Below are 20,595 nucleotides of genomic sequence, written 5' to 3'. Positions count from 1 at the left end.
ATTGGCCATCGTTTAAATGCCACGGGCTACCTGAGCTTTATTTCTGACCATGTCCATCCCTTCATGACCACCAAGTACCCATCCTCTGATGGCTACTTCCAGCAGGATAATGCACTATGTCACAAAGCTTGAATCATTTCAAATTGGTTTCTTGAACATGACAATGAGTTCACTGTACTAAAATGGCCCCCACAGTCACCAGATCTCAACCCAATAGAGCATCTTTGGGATGTGGTGGAACGGGAGCTTCGTGCCCTGGATGTGCATCCCTCAAATCTCCATCAACTGCAAGATGCTATTCTATCAGTATGGGCCAACATTTCTAAAGAATGCTATCAGCACCTTGTTGAATCAATGCCATTTGAAATTTAGGCAGTTCTGAAGGCAAAAGGGGGTCCAACACCGTATTAGTATGGTGTTCCTAATAATTCTTTAGGTGAGTGTATATATATATAGTTTCATTCCCAAGTTTTAGGGAAATAAGAATTAAATTCTTTAAAATAAAAATGCTTTCCAAAATAGAAGTGTTAATAGTTCAGGGAGGCGTCTGATTGGCTCTAAATTTATTCTTAGGGGGTCAACATAAAAAAGTCACTTTTAAGGAGTTTCTAATGTTTTGGTGCTTTACAACATCTGTACTGATAGTCTGGTGCCATAGAACCAGCAATAGAAATATAGGCTGCTTAAATTCAAAATGCACTCCAGTCATTTAAAGTCTTGCTATGGGCCCAGCCAGTTGATTAATTACAGAAATATCATCCAATTTCACAGTACTACATTTTTAGTCTTGAAAACTTTTGTAGAAGATACATTTATAAGAAATGAAAAATATATATATTTGTAAAAAATTTTACATTTTTTCAATAAACATTGGTTAAACATTATAAACATATAAACATCTTGTGAAACAAAATAAAGGTCTAAGGCGTCCTGTTAAAAATATTATCAAATACATATAGTGTGGTTCAGAAATGAATTAGCCATTTGCAGTTAGGCTCATTGCTAAAACTGAACAAATAACCTGGTAAGAAAGATAGGTAAACACGTTGGTAATTAACTAGTTAAAAACTATATTCTGTGTAAAGAAAACAAGGTGCCCTTGAAGTGATGATATGAACTTCACAACATCAAGTCTGTCTTGGATTACACAAAAATTTTTAAGGATTTGAGAAGTTAACATCCACAGTAGATCTGAACTTAGTTCTCCAAGATGTTTAGAGCAACCTCCCTGCTGAGGTCCTTTTTAAAGCATTCTTATTTTGATCTATTTTTTCACGCCTACCTAAAACTTTTGCAAAGTACTGTATATATATATATATATATATATATATATATATATATACTTTATATATAAAACAATCATTACATTGTACAAATCTGTCATTACTGCTCTATATTTTCATGCTTGCCTAGAACCTTTGCAAAATACTGTGTATATATATATATATATATATATATATATATATACATATATATAGTAAGAGGGTACCTGGAATCATTGTGGATGGAAGGTATGTGTCACCAGCTCGGTGAAGTAAGAGCTGGTATTTTATGTGTCATCAGCAGCTATTGCTAATTGACAGCATGAGATTTAGCAGTACTGTCATAGCTGATCTGGGATGGCTCTTACTTGGAGTACTCAAAGTGCTGGGTGGGTGACTACTCCCCATGTTCCAGGCCAGGTGTTGCCAGGCATTAAAAACAGCCAGCACTGCCAGGTGTGGTGGATTTACCTCCCTCTGACAGTGGAGCTCAGGAGTCTGTGTGCTGTTAACTGAGGGCTGTGCTGGGATTTTAGGTTTGAGCCGGGCTGGAAGACTCAGGCCCTCTAAAGGCGAACAGGCCGCCTATGGACTTGATGAGTCTGAACTGCTAATAGGATGTGAATTAACACGCAGGAGAAAAGGTGACTTTTATTGTTTATGGACTTTCCTTGTGTGTGAACAAACACCAAGCCACCTGCGTTTTGTGATACACCTTATCCGCATTTTGTTATAAACCAATGTGTGAATAAACACCGCTGTTTGATTCAAGAACTGTGTACTTTGCCTCTATACTGCATCCGCTCATCCTAACTACCAGAGCAAATCCTCACAATTGGTGGAGGATTCGAGCATAAGTAGTGAGGCTGGCGTGAACGCCAATATATTTTTGGGTTCACATTTTTGGGCACAGTTGTATGTAGTACATCAGACCAGCTATATTTCAACCCGTGCCCCACAACAAAATGGAGGATGTTGTGAAGGCCCTCATGGAGGCTAATTTGCAGCAATAGGAAACCAACCTGCACCAACGAGAGTCTAATACGCAGTAGCAAGAGACTAAACAGTTGCTGCCACAACACGTGATGGCTTTGCAGACAGCAGGAACAACCCCAAGCATCCACGATGCCCGGAAAGCAGTCCGTGCAGCTATCCTTAAGATGACACCTGCAGACGACATCGAAACCTACCTGGCAATGTACGAGAAAGTAGCCACCAGGGAAAAGCTGCCCCGAGACCAGTAAGCTTAGGTTGTCGCTCCTTTCCTGGCATCAGAGTCCCAGCGTGTGTATTTTGACTTACCGGACGACCAAGCGGCCGACTACCCGAAGGTAAAGGGTGAGATTTTGGCAAAACTGGGGCTGAATGTGCTGGTCCGGGCCCAGGGGGTACATAGAGTGGGGGTTTAAACCGGCTGAGCCCGTGAGACCCCAGTATTATGACTTACTCCACCTTTTGCTAAAGTGGCTACAGCCTGATGTGCTGAGTCCCACGGCTATGCTGGATATACTATTGGCTGACATATTCCGGAGGTCTCTGCCACCCCCTCTCCAGCGCTGGATCAGTCAGGTATCTCCTGGAAATGCCCTGGAAATGGTGGTCCTGGTGGAACGCTGTGAGGCCATCAAGAGTCTCGGGGGGGGGGGTTATTTTGAGAGTAGGGCAGGCAAACTCCAGAACTCCCCACCCCAGGCCCACTGGTATCAGCCAAAGAAACCCCGCCGAGAGGTTTCCCCTATGGGCTGGACCCAGTTAATCTGCTGGCGGTTTCAGGAACCTAGCCACACCAGGGCTCATTTTCCTCATCGGGTTGAGCCCATGGACACTAATTGTGGTTACAGACAATCACTATATGCTAGGAAACTGTGTGCCACAGGTACCCCGGAGGTTCTCAACCACGTTTGCCAAGTGGAAGTGGGAGACACTCAAGCGGAAGCGCTGCTGGAATGAGGGAGCTTGGTGACCCTGGTAAGGGCTACCCTTGTGTGGTCCGCTGATTATACTGGCCCAAAAGAGGTAATGTGCGTTCATGGACACTTGAAAGACTACCCCACCGCGCTGGTGTCTCTAACCACGGTGGCCAGCAGGTGGACCCACGAAGTGGCAGTCTCCGCAAATCTCCACTATAAACTCATAATAGGGAGAGAATTTCCAGGTTTCTCTGCCCTATAGCCCATTGTAAGAGTTAAGGATACCCCTGAGACAGGAATAAGCCCAGGAGATTGGCCTTGTTCAGGGGAAGGGCCAGAACCCTGAGAATCGGAGGCCGAAGGGACAGCAGTAGGGAATAACCACCACTTCAGTGGAAGAGGATGAGACAACCCCGCGTAGGGTAATGTTGGGAGACATGGAGGAGTTGCCACCGGGTCCTGGTTTGGAAGACCTCAACGTCTTTCGGCGAGAATTTCGATACAGTCCAACGCCGAGACCCAACCCTATCCTGAATCTGGGAGACTGTGGTAATACTTGATGGTGTAGCCCAACAACCTGGGGCTGAGTCAATGTTTCTCCGCTTTTGGGTCCACCAGAATATGCTATATCGGGTAAACCAGCTATGGGGTGAACCTGTTGATAAGTTGGTGGTGCCCATGGCCTATCGAAAACTCATGTTAGAGTTAGCCCTCAACATGTTCTCGCGGGTCATCTGGGACTGCAGAAGACACAGGACCGGATACTACAGCAGTTTTACTGGCCCAGTTTCTTAAAAGAGGTGGATGACTTTTGTAAGTCTTGCCCGACCTGCCAAACCACTAGCCCCATCACCTGTACCCTACAAGGTACTCAAAAAGGTTGGAGAAGCAAACTACAAGCTACACCAGCCAGCGCGGCGGAAGCTGGAGCAGGTGTACCATGTGAATTTACTCAAACCGTGAAAGGATAGGAAGAGCAGTACTGACGATAGCCCGCGGACGAGTTTTCTAGGGGGAGAGGTTCCGGTCCCTAAGTCTGATGTTAGGGAAGCGGTTGCCACACTGAAGATTGCTGACAGTCTCTCCTCTAAACAGATTCAGAAGCCCAGGGAGTTTGTCAGCAGGAACACGGATGTGTTCTCAGACCTCCCTGGACGCACTTCCATAATTCAGCAGGACATTGCCACTGAGCCCCAGGCCAAAATCCAGTTGTAACCATATCGGGTACCCGAGACTCGGCTACAGGCCATCTCTGAGGAAGAACAACTAAGGCTGCAACTAGACATCATCGAGAAGTCTAGAAGTGAGTGGGCCAGCCCTATAGTACTGATACTCAAACTGGACAGGACGTTGCGGTTTTGTCACGATTTTTGAAAATTAAACGAAGAGGCTTTTTCCACTTTGAAGTTGGCCCTATGCGGGTCACCAGCTTTGGTGACGCCCGACTTCAATAGGGAGTTTGTGGTACAGACAGATGCTTCCGAAGTAGGCCTCGGTGCTGTACTCTCTCAAGAAGTCAATGGGGAGGAACATCCCATTGTCTTTTTAAGCTGCAAGCTCCCCCAAGGCCAAAACCAGGTATATCATAGTTGAGAGAGTGTCTGGCTATCAAGTGGGCACTTGAGTCTCTCCTCTACTATTTGTTGGGGAGAAAGTTCCGCCTGGTGACTGACCACTCCCCTCTCAAGTGGACGAGCCAGGCTAAATAAAGAAATGCCAGGTGACTTATATTGTTTATGTACTTTCCTTGTGTGTGAACAAACACCAAGCCACCTTCATTTTGTGATACAACTTATCTACATTTTGCTATACATCAATGTGTGAATAAACACCGTTGTTAGAGTCAAGAACTGTGTACTTTGCCTCTATACTGCATCCGCTAGTCCTAACTATCAGAGCAAATTCCCACTATATATAATAATGCACAAATCTGTCATTGCTGCTTGGAACACAGACTATTTTCAATACAATATTTTATCAATCATAACAAAAGCAAAAACAAAAATAATAATAATAATAATAATAATAACAACATTAAAAATTTGAAGTTTGTTGATGCTTTTAGAGGAAAAATGAAAATGTAATTCAATTACCTGTTACTGATAATTCGGTCGTTCTTCTAACTAAAAAACTTCCATACTTCAGTTCACAGGTATAATTTCCAATGTCATCTTCTCTTACTTCCCTGATGACTAGAGTGTCCCTTTTCAGTATTATACTGGGCCTCCAGGTCTTTGCTTTACATTCCTGGAAAAAAGTATAAAAATATGTTTTAGATATTTGCTAATTAGTTCCACATTTTAAGTCAATCATTTTGATATATAAGTATAGTTTTATGGGAATGGGGCGACTATGGTTTTATTTCCATGTTATTATATATTTTACTTAGGTCGGCGTTTCATAAATAATAATAAAAAAAACTATCTGTTTGGCTGTATTAGGCTGTATTTGAGCACACAGTATATCTCTGAAAACCCCAGAATTCATCACGCTGCTTCTGTCCTGTGTCACATCATCAATAAACACTAGGGACCCAGTGCAACTGGCAGCCCAAGCCATCAGACTGCCTCCACCTTGTTTTAAAGATGATCTGGTATGCTTTGGCTCATGAGCTCTACCATGCCTTCACCATACTTTTTTCTTTCCATCGTTCTGGTAAAGGTTGATCTTGGTTTCATCTGTCCAAATATTTTCTTCCAGAAGTGTGCTGGTTTTTAAGATGTTTTTTTAGCAAAGTCCAATCTAGCCTTCTTATTCTTGAGGCTTATGAGTGGCTTGCACCGTGCAGTGAACACTCTATATTTACTTTCATGCAGTCTTCTCTTTATGGTATAATTTGGATATTGATACGCCTATATCCTGGAGAGTGTTGTTCACTTGGTTGGCTGTTTTGAAGGGGTTTCTCTTCACTAAGGTAATTATTTTGCGATTATTTACCACTGTTGTCTTCCATGGGCATTCAGGTCTTTTTGCATTGTTGAGGTCACCAGTACTTTCTTTCTTCCTTTCTTTCTCAGGATGTGCCAAACTGTAGATTTTGGCACTCCTAATAGTGCAGCAATTACTTGGATGGGTTTATTTCTGTTTTTGTAGATGAAGGATGGCTTGTTTCACCTGCATGGAGAGCTGCTTTGACCGCATGTTTACTTCTCAGAAAAATCTTCAAAATGCAAGCACCTCAAATCAACTCCAGGCCTTTTATGTGCTTATGAATTGGAAGGAATTGCCCATACCTGCCCATGAAAGTCTTTGAGTCAATTATCCAATTACTTTTGGTCCCTTTAAAAACAGGGTGCCACATATAAAGGAGCTGAAACTCCTAAACCTTTCATCCAATTTTAATGTGGATACCCTCAAATGAAAGCTAAAAGTCTGGACTTTATGTCCATGTCCATTATGTAACTAAACTTGAATATATTTTAGTGCCAGTGTCCAAATATATATGGACCTAACTGTACATTTTATAATAATATTCTGCAGGCACTTTGCTATTCTTTCAGAAATCAATGAATCAATTAATTTTAATCAAGATTCAATTGAATATAGAACATTTTTTACACAATAAGACACTAAATAACACAAATTAGGCTACATTTTGATGTAAATCATATTTAATAAGGCATTCATCTTCCAAATTTCAAGCCAGTACATTTCTAAGCGGTATACTGGATTTTAATAATTAATTATTTTTTTATGACTAATAAGCTTGAGAAGTGATTGTCATTCAAGATGAATGTTGAAAAGATGACAGTCATAACTGCTTTATCTGTAATTACACCTTTATTAGTGTCATCTAATTTCTGCTTTTAGCCAGCAATTTACCATGATAAAATTATCTTTTCAATATAAATATTCTAGGGGTCATTTATCAAATCTGCTATGCCAGTTTTATGGTGTAGAAAAACTGCAAGTAATGCCCACATTCGACATTTGGTGTGCATTTTTGCCACATTTGGTAAATAGTCAAGTAAAAAGCACTGTAGGTCAGGATTTCAGATTAGAATGCTTTTAAAGGAGTTGTGCAGCCAATGTATATTGATGACCTATCCTCAGAATAGTTCATCAATATTTGATTAGTGGGGCTCATGGTACCCCCACTGATCAGCTATTTGAAGAAGGAGGCAACACTTGTGTGAGAGCTACTTTCTTTTCATGATTACATTGGGCGTTATCTCAGAGGTGCTGTGTAATTAAAAGTGTGTGTTTTATTCACTTGAATGGGACGAGCACTTATAATTATACCACGCTGCAAGCAAGACAATGGCTAGTGTAATCTTGGAGAGGAAGTAATGCATGTACCAGCACCAACTCCTCTTCAACCAGCTGGTCAGCGGGGGAGACAGGAGTCAGACCTTCACTGATCCTAAGGAAAGGTCATTATCTTTTATTGGCTGCACAATCCCTACAAGTCTCATTTATGAAGCACAACTTTTTTAAAAGTCGTAAAAAGTTGCATTTACACACCAGGCATTCCCCTGGTATACTTTAACAGACATAGGCATACACCACATTGGACTTGCTCTAAATATATTATTATGGAGCACCATTTAAAAAATTTGACACATCCTCACAAAGCAAAGACAGACTTAAAGCATACACCAAAACCACTTCCAAAGAAAAATGTTCACTTTTTTTTTTACCTTTTTCTATTCATTTTCAGGGAATTAGTATTTCAGCTTTTTTTTCGCTCAAGCATTCAATGTAAAGTACAGGGTTGGCCATTTATATGGATACACCTTAATAAAATGGGAATGGTTGGTGATATTAACTTCCTGTTTGTGGCACATTAGTATATGTGAGGGGGGAAACGTTTCAAGATGGGTGGTGACCATGGCGGCCATTTTGAAGTCGGCAATTTTGAATCCAACTTTTGTTTTTTTCAATAGGAAGAGGGTCATGTGACACATCAAACTTAGTGGGAATTTCACAAGAAAAACAATGGTCTGCTTGGTTTTAACATAACTTTATTCTTTCATGAGTTATTTACAAGTTTCTGACCACTTATAAAATGTGTTCAATATGCTGCCCATTGTGTCACATGCATATGCTATGAAGATACGAGATGTGCAGCACCTGAAACTACGCCTGTGCTAGCATTTCTCCTGCGGTGTTGCTATTAGTGTGTGAAGAGTGGGAGAAGAGGGTTGCATTGACAATCCAACAGAATGGGCAGCACATTGAACACATTTTATAAGTGGTCAGAAACTTGTAAATAACTCATGAAAGAATAAAGTTAAAAACAAGCACACCATTGTTTTTCTTGTGAAATTCCCAACAAGTTTGATGTGTCACATGACCCTCTTCCTATTGAAAACACAAAAGTTAGATTAAAAATGGCCGACTTCAAAATGGCCGCCATGGTCACCACCCATCTTGAAAAGTTTCCCCCCTCACATATACTAATGTGCCACAAACAGGAAGTTAATATCACCAACCATTCCCATTTTATTAAGGTGTATCCATATAAATGGCCCACCCTGTACATTGGAATGTGCTTTTATTATAGGATTCAGTTTATCTGGTTCTAATAGCAAAAAGAGAAGCAACCTAATATAGTATATGATGTAAGTCTAGGTTCCCATCTCTGCTGTGTCCTTTGGTAGTCTAATCCAGCAGAGGAACAGACTACAGGAGTACACTGGATTCGGCATAGTTGGACACTGGTGGGCACCACCAGAACTCCATTTACTATAAATGAATTTGGCAGGTTTAATTTTCTGCTGTATTTTCCTGGTACAAAGCCAGCATTTATGCTGGAACCCCTCCAGATGCCTGCCAAATCCCATTATAGTAAATGAGGATCCAGTGGTGACCAGCAGTGCCTGGTTATGATCAGATGATATATTGCTCATCTTTGAGTAGTGGATCATATTTTTTTCAGCTGGGTGCATGAGATGTATACTTAGTACCAATCATGATTACGATTCTGCATGGGGACTTGCAGGGGGATTAGGATACTGCATTGAGACACACAGAATACACACCCTAATAGGGTCTCGGTGGCTCTATATAGGCTAGACGCATATAGGCTTTATTTAATGCATAATCAAGTAACAGACTCAAGTCATGCTTTGAAGCATATAACAATATCTGCATCAGTTGATACAATGCTGGACGACATATATTTTTAGGGAAGAAATCTACATTATTTCTATACTACTATAATTCTTTTTGAATTGTTGCAGTATTAAATTTGTGAAATTGCAAGAGTTCAAGCGAAGACAGGACAAGCAATCTGATATCATCATCTCCTGATTTCCTGTTTCAGTGTGCTTAATAAGGACTTGATTGGTTTTCATCAGATTCTTATCAAGAATTGGCGTTATATGGGGCAGGTTTATAAAAGCCTGGATGGCTGGAGTTATCTCAAGACAATTAAGATAAGGATGTTGAATGAGAGATGGGACAATACTAAAAATGATTTTACCAAACTTCAGAATGCTATTAGTTTTGACATGTGCTCAATTGTCTTTTCCAAATACCTAAACACTAGTAATCTGTCTCTTTGCTAGGAAGTGAAGAATAAATTGAAGCTGTAATTTTGTGACAAATTGGTTTATGTCTAATATTTTCCTATTAACCATTGGCTCGCTGTTTTTGAAATATTTTTCAATTAACTACCAAAATCACTTTACAAAACAAGTAACAAAGCTATTCCAATTGTATAATGCATTGTGTGTGCATACAGTACATACAGTATGTGAGTATATATCTTATGTTATATGTCACATATTTTCTCTATGAGAAGAAAATATTTTCTAGCTGTTGCTTTTGTTAGGAGAAAACATTACAGGCTGAATCCATTTAAACTGTGAAATGACTTGGGATTGTATCTCTCTTAGGCAATATAAAAGTGTTAGACTTTAGTCCCTATTTTTGTTGCTCTTTTTACTTTATTACAGCAAACACATGCTATACAAAATGCAGCACTGCCATGAACCAATTACTAAACCATTATATTCTATGAATGTATAAAAGATAAAAGATAATTATTTTTTGACAGGTTGATGAAAATGCGGTTGACCAGCAAAGATATGAATGGAAGCAACCACAGACAGAAACTAATGTTGAAAAGCCAAACGTAAAAGAAACAGTACAGTAGCTAGCAGCTGAAGATGATCTTGCACATGCACACAAAATAAATACAAAAATAAATACATACATAAATACTACTACTACTACTGCTACTATTACTACTACTGCTGCTACTACTACTACTACTACTACTACTACTAATAATAATAATAATAGCAAAGACATCTACAGCATAAAAAAAGGGTTGTGTGAGATTAGAGAAAAATGGTCTGATTCAAGTGAATAAGGCTAAGCCTCAATACCAAAAACATGTCATGGTCAAGGATGGCGCTGGTATCAAAGAACAAAACAGATTTTTGTTCTAATCTCAAATAAATTATTTAATAATTTAACCACTTAATGACCATTGATGGTCATTGTATGGCATGTGATGCAGGACCCCAATTTGCAGGGATTACCTATTAATACGACCCTAGGGCTGTCTGTCTAGTTATCCTACTGTTAGGGCACATGGGTGTTGTCCTAGCATTAGCCTATGTCATAAAAACAAATAGCATAATGGATTAGCCTATAGTCTACTAATACATTTAACATTTACAATACCTTTATAAAATAGTAATCCCATACCGGGATTAAAAATAACAAAAAAAAACAAAAACATCTGTTATAAATTAAAACATATAGTAAAAAATCAGTGCAAAAACATAAACAACTAAAACTCATTATATAGTTTAACATACATTTTGATGTACTCAAATTAAAGACAAAATAAACAATAAAGGACACAACATCATATAAATCACACCATATTTTATATGTACCCTGAACAATGTCTAATGCATAAAACAGGGCCTCAGAATACCACATCAATGATAAAGGATTGGAGGAACTTCAGGTACATATCTTTTGATCAAAGGGGTCTCACAGACTACCTTGTGATGTGTTTATAAACTCAGGAACCCCCATGCATTCTGCCCCCTGCCAATCAGAAATTTCTCCCCTGTCCTGTGGATATGAGATATGTTTTTGTAATCCCATTAGGAGTTATTAGGGCGTTAACAATATTTTAAAAACAACAATTATGACAATGGCCTTTCAAAGTTCAACCACTCGAATAAGAGAGCTCTGCTCATACTGAAGAGAACACATTTTTATCCCATCTTCAAATTCAGTGTCTTTCTGTGCTCAGAACGATTAAAGGTGAAACTCATTCAAAATAATCTTTTAAAATGACAGAGAGATATGTGGGACACTGTTACCTTGGTGATGGCTATGATCTTCGACCGCCAATAATTTCCAGGATACAAGGCTCTGTAGATATCTCAAACCTCTTCGACACTGCTTATAGATTACTGTTACTATAAATCTAAAACTAATTCTAATCAGATCTCCATTCATTTCCCAGGACATTTGCCTTGAAAGGATTGTCAGATACCGTATTTATCAAACATCAGTTTCTGAGCAGTGCCAAAGGGGTGTGAAGATTATGTAGAACCTTTTAATTCTAGAAAGTAGGGGTCATCCAATATCGTAGACTGGTCTAATTTTGAAATGTATTTGACTAGAATTCCCATTTTAATAAAATACCAAATCATTAACCACTGTGCACTCAACTGATTGCCATTAAAGATTGATATTTAATATACAGTTCATTAACCCTTGTTAGAAAATCTTATTATTTGAATTTATTGGAATGTCCATCAAGATTTCATATTAATCATGATAAATAAACATGGGCATATACTATATTATATAAATAACTGCTCACAATTGTATTTTTTTTTTCCTACCAGGTTTCTATTGCTTTTGAATGGTCATAATTATATTGCCCATGTGCTGACAACATGTATTATAATAGATCATGATGTATGTGCCAACTAGATCATTATAAATCATAGCTATGTCATCATGAATCCTATTAACCATTCTATTCCATTTAATGGAGGTTTCCAGGTTAATAGTCATTTTTACTTAGCCCCTGGACTTTGTAGTACTTGTTAAAAAACTTATACTTACCTGCTCCCCACTGTTCCTTTCTGGCATCCAGGTTCTTTTGATGATCTTTAGCCCACAATCTGTTTACTTCCAGCCCAGGATCATGTGCACCACTGCAGCCATTGACTGACTTCAGCATTAATGTGTCCCTACGTGCCATGTGACCAAACAATGAGGTGTCACTTTGGGGCACTTCACCATTGAGGCAGTGGACCAAGTAACCCTGCCCAAACACCTGGAAGGAAACAGACTACGAACCAGAGGATAGCCAAACTAAACCAGGGCACCAAGGAGAAGCAGATGGACATAAGTTTTTCTAGAGGCACCACAGTCTCCAGGAGCCAGATAAAAGCAGCCATGGACTTGGAAACATATTTAAGGCTTAGTTCACACTTGTTATGAGTGTTTCTATTACAGTTTCCACTACTTTTTAATGTTTTTGTTAAAAAACTTATACTTACCTGCTCCCCACTGTTCCTTTCTGGCATCCAGGTTCTTTTGATGATCTTTAGCCCACAATCTGTTTACTTCCAGCCCAGGATCATGTGCACCACTGCAGCCATTGACTGACTTCAGCATTAATGTGTCCCTACGTGCCATGTGACCAAACAATGAGGTGTCACTTTGGGGCACTTCACCATTGAGGCAGTGGACCAAGTAACCCTGCCCAAACACCTGGAAGGAAACAGACTACGAACCAGAGGATAGCCAAACTAAACCAGGGCACCAAGGAGAAGCAGATGGACATAAGTTTTTCTAGAGGCACCACAGTCTCCAGGAGCCAGATAAAAGCAGCCATGGACTTGGAAACATATTTAAGGCTTAGTTCACACTTGTTATGAGTGTTTCTATTACAGTTTCCACTACTTTTTAATGTTTTTCTGTCAAAAACCCCATTAAATTAATTTGGGTCCTCTGGTTCATTACAGCATAAATAGAAACCCTAATATGAACAGAACCTAAAATATTAAATTCAAATACATTGTAGCAAAATTGACATTTTGGTTTACGGTGCTGACTATACAACTTGCTAAATTTATACTTAAAAGTAACACAAATCTATCTTGTACTGTACCTTGTACCACTTGATTTCTGGCTCCCTGTATGGCATAATGAAATCCTCTATCTCTGGGCATAGAATTTCTTTACTTTTGCTAAGTTCAGCTTTTTCAAAGTATTTCATTTTGGAGTTATAGCAAAATCCAGTGTCATTGTCCCCTACTGCCAAGGATATAGAAACTTTCATGCAGTACGTGGAATTCCTGTGAAAACACAGAATATAAATGAGAAACATTCAGGAGTATTAAAGGAAAACACTACTGTAGCATGTACATTTCTCCACATTTGGCACTTTTGTGTATTTAAATGTCAAGGATGTTTGAGTGGGCTGCGGGAAGATGAGATGAATGCAGCAATTTCATACCTCGAGAAATAATTCATTTTAAATCTCAAATTATGCACAATTCTGTCAAATCTGTTTATTTTCTGTCCTGAGCTAATAATGCCTAAGCAATGAGGCTGTGCAAGTGATTACAGCTGTACAAGAATGTTGTCCTATTTTTATAACCAGCAGATGCAAAGAATCCCTCAGAAACAATAGCTTCCGTTTTTGCAAACCAGATTAATTAGTATTAGCCGAGATTTTAAAAGGCCATAGTATTTATTTCTTTGAGTGGATTAGCGAATGACTTTCATTTCGTAAGATGTCTATTGTAGGAGTGATATATATTATGCTTTCTCTCCCTAGGTGACCTTTCAGTTTTTCTATTTTATCGGATTCTTTTTTTTAATGTAGTGTGTTTTAAAAGTTTCACTGGATTATCGTTAGCCTTTATTGTTCCCTTTGATCCCATCATTTTAGCATTTTGTGAATTTCCATGCTTTAATATATAACACCATTCGTGCTTGTGACAACACCATTTAGTAAGTGCAACAAGTTGTCTGGTGAAGAATAAAATGTATACTAATAGGGACTTACAAGCTGTCAAAGCACATGACTAACAGAATAGAAGTCTATAGAAACATGTAAAATGCAAGACACAAAGAAACAGCTTGGCTATAAAATATATCAACTTTTCAGTTTTCACCTCATTGAAGGCTTCAGACCAGGAGTGACCCTTACTGCTCTTTACTGTTCAGGCAAATCCCATGCCTGCCACAGACATTTGCACTTGTTTATACTTTTCTCTATACTGTTTCTTTTTTTCTATTATATTATTATTGTATGTGGTAAATTTTTAAAGTGTTTTCTTGTTATATATCACACATCACATTTCTGAACCCTTATATAAAACCTATTTTTCTGAGCAAACACATGACAAAGAGTGTATACTGTAATTCTTATCTAGCAACAAAGCATAGTCAGAGAACATAACTTTTTGCTTCTTTCATGCCTATATCCAGCCTTCCTACACAACTGCTCTTCATTAGTGTTGAGCGAACTTGTGTTTTAAGTTCGGCGTCTAAAGTTCGGGTTATCAAAGAATCGCGTTATGGATTTCGCTACCACGGACTATAACTTGGTCCGTGGTAGCGGAATCCATAACGCGATTATTCAATAACCCGAACTTTAGACGCCAAACTTAAAACACAAGTTCGCTCAACTCTACTCTTCATGCATGGTATAAAAAAATATACACAACTTATAATTGGTGAGTGCATTGGTTCTTATTGAAGAGTACCAGTGGGTATACAGAGACTTTTTTGTTAGGCAATGCTACATGGGAAATAAGTCTTCGAATTAACTCATGCAAGCCAGACCACAAAGTTCTCCTCATGTTTCTTTTTAGGAGTCTTTGGTTTGGCTGAAATAAGCTAAGATAGATAGATAGATAGATAGCTAGATAGATAGAGTAAGATGGGTTTTGGCTCAGAATTCCTTTCAAAAATATTTTAGAATAGTAGTACAAACACATATATTCATACTGTAGTCATACTACATTGGTATTTGTCAAATGTTTCGTTTACTGGCTACTAATCATATATAATTTCTTCAATTTCGTCCACATGATTGATGGTGAAATATTTTTGGCCAGACCTAGGAGTTTTTTTTGCAAGCCAACAATGCATACTGCTGTCAATGTATATGGTCGAAGTGTACTAATGCACTATAAAGATCCCCCACATATGATGCACCAGTCTGTAATAGTTCACTGTTATAGCTTGCTATGCCTGAAAAAAACATACTAATATATTTTGTGTAGTCGAGTTCCTAGGAAAACAGAACTATAAAAACACTACCATTAAGCTCAGTTCTTTGATTTGCTTTTTCATGTTCTTGGGCATAAACTGTACTCTGGCATGATTATTTTGCCGTAAGACCTCCATGCAATCTGATTCAGAATACTGAAGTTTGGACCCTCTGTGTGAAAGCTGCATAAAAGACTGAAATTTCCTCAAACTGTTCTCTAAATTTACCTGACCTCTTATAGGTTGAAAGTGGAACCTGCTGAGAGTAAAAAGGCATTTTACTGTACTTCCACTAAACTGACTATAGATTAACCACCTCTCAGGACTCAATGTCCTGATGTGCACATTTTATATGTATTTAATGGGTTACTTTGTAAAATGCAAATACTAGCAATATAGCCAAAAATGAATCTCACTCTGTTCTATTTCTCTGATTGCTGTAGAGAAAAGATAAAATTAGGGATAATTGTTGCATTTTTTCAACAGAATTTCCACCTAACATCATTTCAATCAACAATCTGTGCTAAATTATATCTGTATAAAGGTCAAAGCTCCAAAACTAAAGTTCATGTTTTTAACCTCTTTAATTCCTTAAGAACACAGCCAATTATATATTTATTTATTTATTTTTATCCTCCCAAGAGCCATCATTTTTGGTTTTCTTGTGAACATTTTTTGTTTCTTGAGGGTCAAGTTGTACTTTTTAATTGCATTATTTAAGTCACCATATGCTGTATTGATAAACTAAAAAAAAAACATATATATATATATATATATATATATATATATATATATATTAGTGTTGAGCGGCATGTCCCATATTCGAATTCGCGAAATTTCGCGAATATTCGAAAGAATATTCGTAAAATATTCGCGAATAATCGAATTCGTTATTATTTCGCATATGCGATAATTTGAATTTTCGCATCGCATAATACATATTATGATGCAAAATTCGCATGCGCGCTAATGAAATCGCCTTACGAAGATTCGCAACTCAATTCAATCACTAATGTAAGAATGCAAAGCCCTTTGCCTCTGTTCTGGGACGTGCCGATATTCGCCTGTGCGCTAATAAAATCACCTTACAAAGATTCGCGCCTCAATCACTTTCTAGGCAATGTGAGTAAGATCTGAGCTTTTGGACTTTTGGGAATCAATCGAGATACAGTGGGGGGTGATGACTGTAGTTGACAGAGTACAGATCAATGTAATCTGTAAGGTGGAAACTAAAATAAAAAATACGAATATTCGTAAATCGAATTTTACGAAGTTCGAAGTATTCGCGAATATGGTGCTATACTATATGAATGCACAGGCCTTTGCCTCTCTGTTCTGGGGACAAGTGTAGATATTCGCATGTGCGCTAATAAAATCGCCTTACGAAGATTCGCAACTCAATTCAATCACTAATGTATGAATGCAAAGCCCTTTGCCTCTGTTCTGGGACAAGTGCCGATATTCGCCTGTGCGCTAATAAAATCGCCTTACGAAGATTCGCGCCTCAATCACTTTCTAGGCAATGTGAGTAAGATCTGAGCTTTTGGACTTTTGTGAATCAATCGAGATACAGTGGGGGTGATGACAGTAGTTGACAGAGTACAGATCAATGTAATCTGTAAGGTGGAAACTAAAATAAAAAATACGAATATTCGTAAATCGAATTTTACGAAGTTCTACGTATTCGCGAATATGGTGCTATACTATATGAATGCACAGGCCTTTGCCTCTCTGTTCTGGGGACAAGTGTAGATATTCGCATGTGCGCTAATAAAATCGCCTTACGAAGATTCGCAACTCAATTCAATCACTAATGTATGATTCATACATTAGTGATTGAATTGAGTTGCGAATCTTCGTAAGGCGATTTTATTAGCTCACATGCGAATATCTACACTTGTCCCCAGAACAGAGAGGCAAAGGCCTGTGCATTCATATAGTATAGCACCATATTCGCGAATACGTAGAACTTCGTAAAATTCGATTTACGAATATTCGTATTTTTTATTTTAGTTTCCACCTTACAGATTACATTGATCTGTACTCTGTCAACTACAGTCATCACCCCCCACTGTATCTCGATTGATTCACAAAAGTCCAAAAGCTCAGATCTTACTCACATTGCCTAGAAAGTGATTGAGGCGCGAATCTTTGCAAGGCGATTTTATTAGCGCACAGGCGAATATCGGCACTTGTCCCAGAACAGAGGCAAAGGGCTTTGCATTCATACATTAGTGATTGAATTGAGTTGCGAATCTTCGTAAGGCGATTTTATTAGCGCACATGCGAATATCTACACTTGTCCCCAGAACAGAGAGGCAAAGGCCTGTGCATTCATATAGTATAGCACCATATTCGCGAATACGTAGAACTTCGTAAAATTCGATTTACGAATATTCGTATTTTTTATTTTAGTTTCCACCTTACAGATTACATTGATTTGTACTCTGTCAACTACTGTCATCACCCCCCACTGTTTCTCGATTGATTCCCAAAAGTCCAAAAGCTCAGATCTTACTCACATTGCCTAGAAAGTGATTGAGGCGCAAATCTTTGTAAGGCGATTTTATTAGCGCACAGGCGAATATCTACACTTGTCCCCAGAACAGAGAGGCAAAGGCCTGTGCATTCATATAGTATAGCACCATATTCGCGAATACTTCGAACTTCGTAAAATTCGATTTACGAATATTCGTATTTTTTATTTTAGTTTCCACCTTACAGATTACATTGATCTGTACTCTGTCAACTACTGTCATCACCCCCCACTGTATCTCGATTGATTCACAAAAGTCCAAAAGCTCAGATCTTACTCACATTGCCTAGAAAGTGATTGAGGCGCGAATCTTTGTAAGGCGATTTTATTAGCGCACAGGCGAATATCGGCACTTGTCCCAGAACAGAGGCAAAGGGCTTTGCATTCATACAGTATGAATGCAAAGCCCTTTGCCTCTGTTCTGGGACAAGTGCCGATATTCGCATGTGCGCTAATAAAATCGCCTTACGAAGATTCGCGCCTCAATCACTTTCTAGGCAATGTGAGTAAGATCTGAGCTTTTGGACCTTTGGGAAACAATCAATTATATGTGTACTGTAATTTCGTGAAAAAAAAAAAAAAAAAAAAAGAATATTCGTTTTTACGAATATATAGCACTATATTTGAAATATTCGCGAAATCGCGAAGTTGCGATATTTGCGAAAAAAATTCGCTTTTAGAATATTCGCGCTCAACACTAATATATATATATATATTTTTATGTGCATACTGTAGGTTTGAATAAAAACAAAACACAATCCCACCATTGTTGAAAACTGCTTTTTGACAACCTTAACTGTTTTTTCCCCATCAAAGGAGCTTAGGGTTTTATTTTTTTGTTTTCAAAGACTTTATTAAACATTATTTTCACAGTTTTGCTAGGGCATTTGAAGATGTGATCACAGTATTGTAGCATTGTCCTTTTACAATTATACTTTCACACACTGTCTCTGGCAGTGTGTAATGGGCAGACTAAAATATCCATGACAACCACTCGCAGGGATGGATAGGGTACTGGTGGAGCCTTGCCATGTAGGTGTCTCAGATATTATTGAGCATGGTATTCGAGGGGCTAAACAGGCAGGATAAGAGTTACCTCTGAACCTAGTCACTGGAGGTGGGTGCCAGCTAACACAGCCTACACTTGCTATATATGGAGTGAGCTCTGTTCCCAAGTATGTGCCATAATTATCATGTGCAAATATGTACAGTAGATGTCTCAGTAGTAATGTATCTAAAATTGGCTTACGGGGTTGCCATCTTTTGACAACATTTCAGATACACTTTGCTTTCTTATGGCGTAGAGCTTGAGTAATTTGAGTTAAATATTAAAATTCCTTTAGTCACCACTGGAGACAGTTAATAAGCTTACTGCATACTGTATTATTATAGAGTGCACTGTATAAATACTATGCCGTTATATTGTAAGCTCCCTCTAGTGGTGGCTGCAGGCAGCCAGAATGATTAATTAGCTTTGGTGTAGGAACTTTGGTGAAGCATGACAGCTACATAAAATGTTTATTCTTCTAAGAATATTGCAGCTATTTAGATTAGAGATGAGTGAAGTTTTGAAAAATTTGATTCGGCAACTTTGCCGAACTTTGCTAAGAAATTACATTTGTTCCTAATTAATTCATCAAAAATTGCTATAAATCAGGTATAAAAAAAAAACACTGAAAAGACAAAACATAAAAACATCCTGCACAGTATGATATATAAACGTGCGGATGTCCCTGGCCATATTATTGAAGAAAATCACAGACATAAGATAATAATGCAGTTAGTAAAGTAGATGCAAGCATTATATATGGACAAAGTCCTCACTCTGATATGATAAAATCTGAGACACTTAGCCAATATATTTTGATCAAAACACATCTGTGCCCGCTTACCAAGCGCCAAGGTGGTCTCTGGTCAGACGGGTCTTACGCTAAACCTACCTAAGCCAGGTCCATAAATATTGGGACATCGACACAATTCTAACATTTTTGGCTCTATACACCACCACAATGGATTTGAAATGAAACAAACAAGATGTGCTTTAACTGCAGACTGCCAGCTTTAATTTGAGGATATTTACATCCAAATCAGGTGAACGGTGTAGGAATTACAACAGTTTGCATATGTGCCTCCCACTTGTTGAGGGACCAAAAGTAATGGGACAATTGGCTTCTCAGCTGTTCCATGGCCAGGTGTGTGTTATTCCCTCATTACCCCAATTACAATGAGCAGATAAAAGGTCCAGAGTTCATTTCAAGTGTGCTATTTGCATTTGGAAGCTGTTGCTGTCAACTCTCAAGATTAGATCCAATGAGCTGTCACTATCAGTGAAGCAAGTGATCATTAGGCTGAAAAAACAAAACAAACCCATTAGAGAGATGGCAAAAACATTAGGCATGGCCAAAACAACTGTTTGGAACATTCTTAAAAAGAAGGAACGCATCGGTGAGCTTAGCAACACCAAAAGACCCGGAAGACCACGGAAAAAAACTGTGGTGGATGACCGAAGAATTCTTTCCCTAGTGAAGAAAACACCCTTCACAACAGTTGGCCAGATCAAGAACACTCTACAGGAGGTTGAAGCATGGTGATGGTAGTGTCATGGTGTGGGCATGTATGACTGCCAATGGAACTGGTTCTCTTGTATTTATTGATGATGTGACTGCTG

At 38.5% G+C, this 20,595-nt stretch overlaps 1 protein-coding gene across 1 annotated transcript in view; it reads right to left on the bottom strand.

The window, feature by feature from the left end:
* The window catches only part of IL1RAPL1 (interleukin 1 receptor accessory protein like 1), a 1,039,435-nt gene that overhangs the window by 771,603 nt on the left and 247,237 nt on the right, over window positions 1–20,595 (bottom strand). Inside the window, exons 3-4 of the mRNA XM_044285800.1 lie at window positions 13,278–13,464; window positions 5,266–5,419 (exon numbers count right to left, since the gene is read on the bottom strand). Of these exons, the coding sequence (XP_044141735.1) occupies window positions 5,266–5,419; window positions 13,278–13,464 (341 nt within the window). The remainder of the gene's footprint in view (window positions 1–5,265; window positions 5,420–13,277; window positions 13,465–20,595) is intronic.

This window comes from Bufo gargarizans, chromosome 3 (assembly GCF_014858855.1).
Source record: "Bufo gargarizans isolate SCDJY-AF-19 chromosome 3, ASM1485885v1, whole genome shotgun sequence".
Lineage (NCBI taxonomy): Eukaryota > Metazoa > Chordata > Amphibia > Anura > Bufonidae > Bufo > Bufo gargarizans.
Note: the sequence above shows the minus strand (reverse complement) of the source record. Positions and strands in the feature narration are given on the sequence as shown.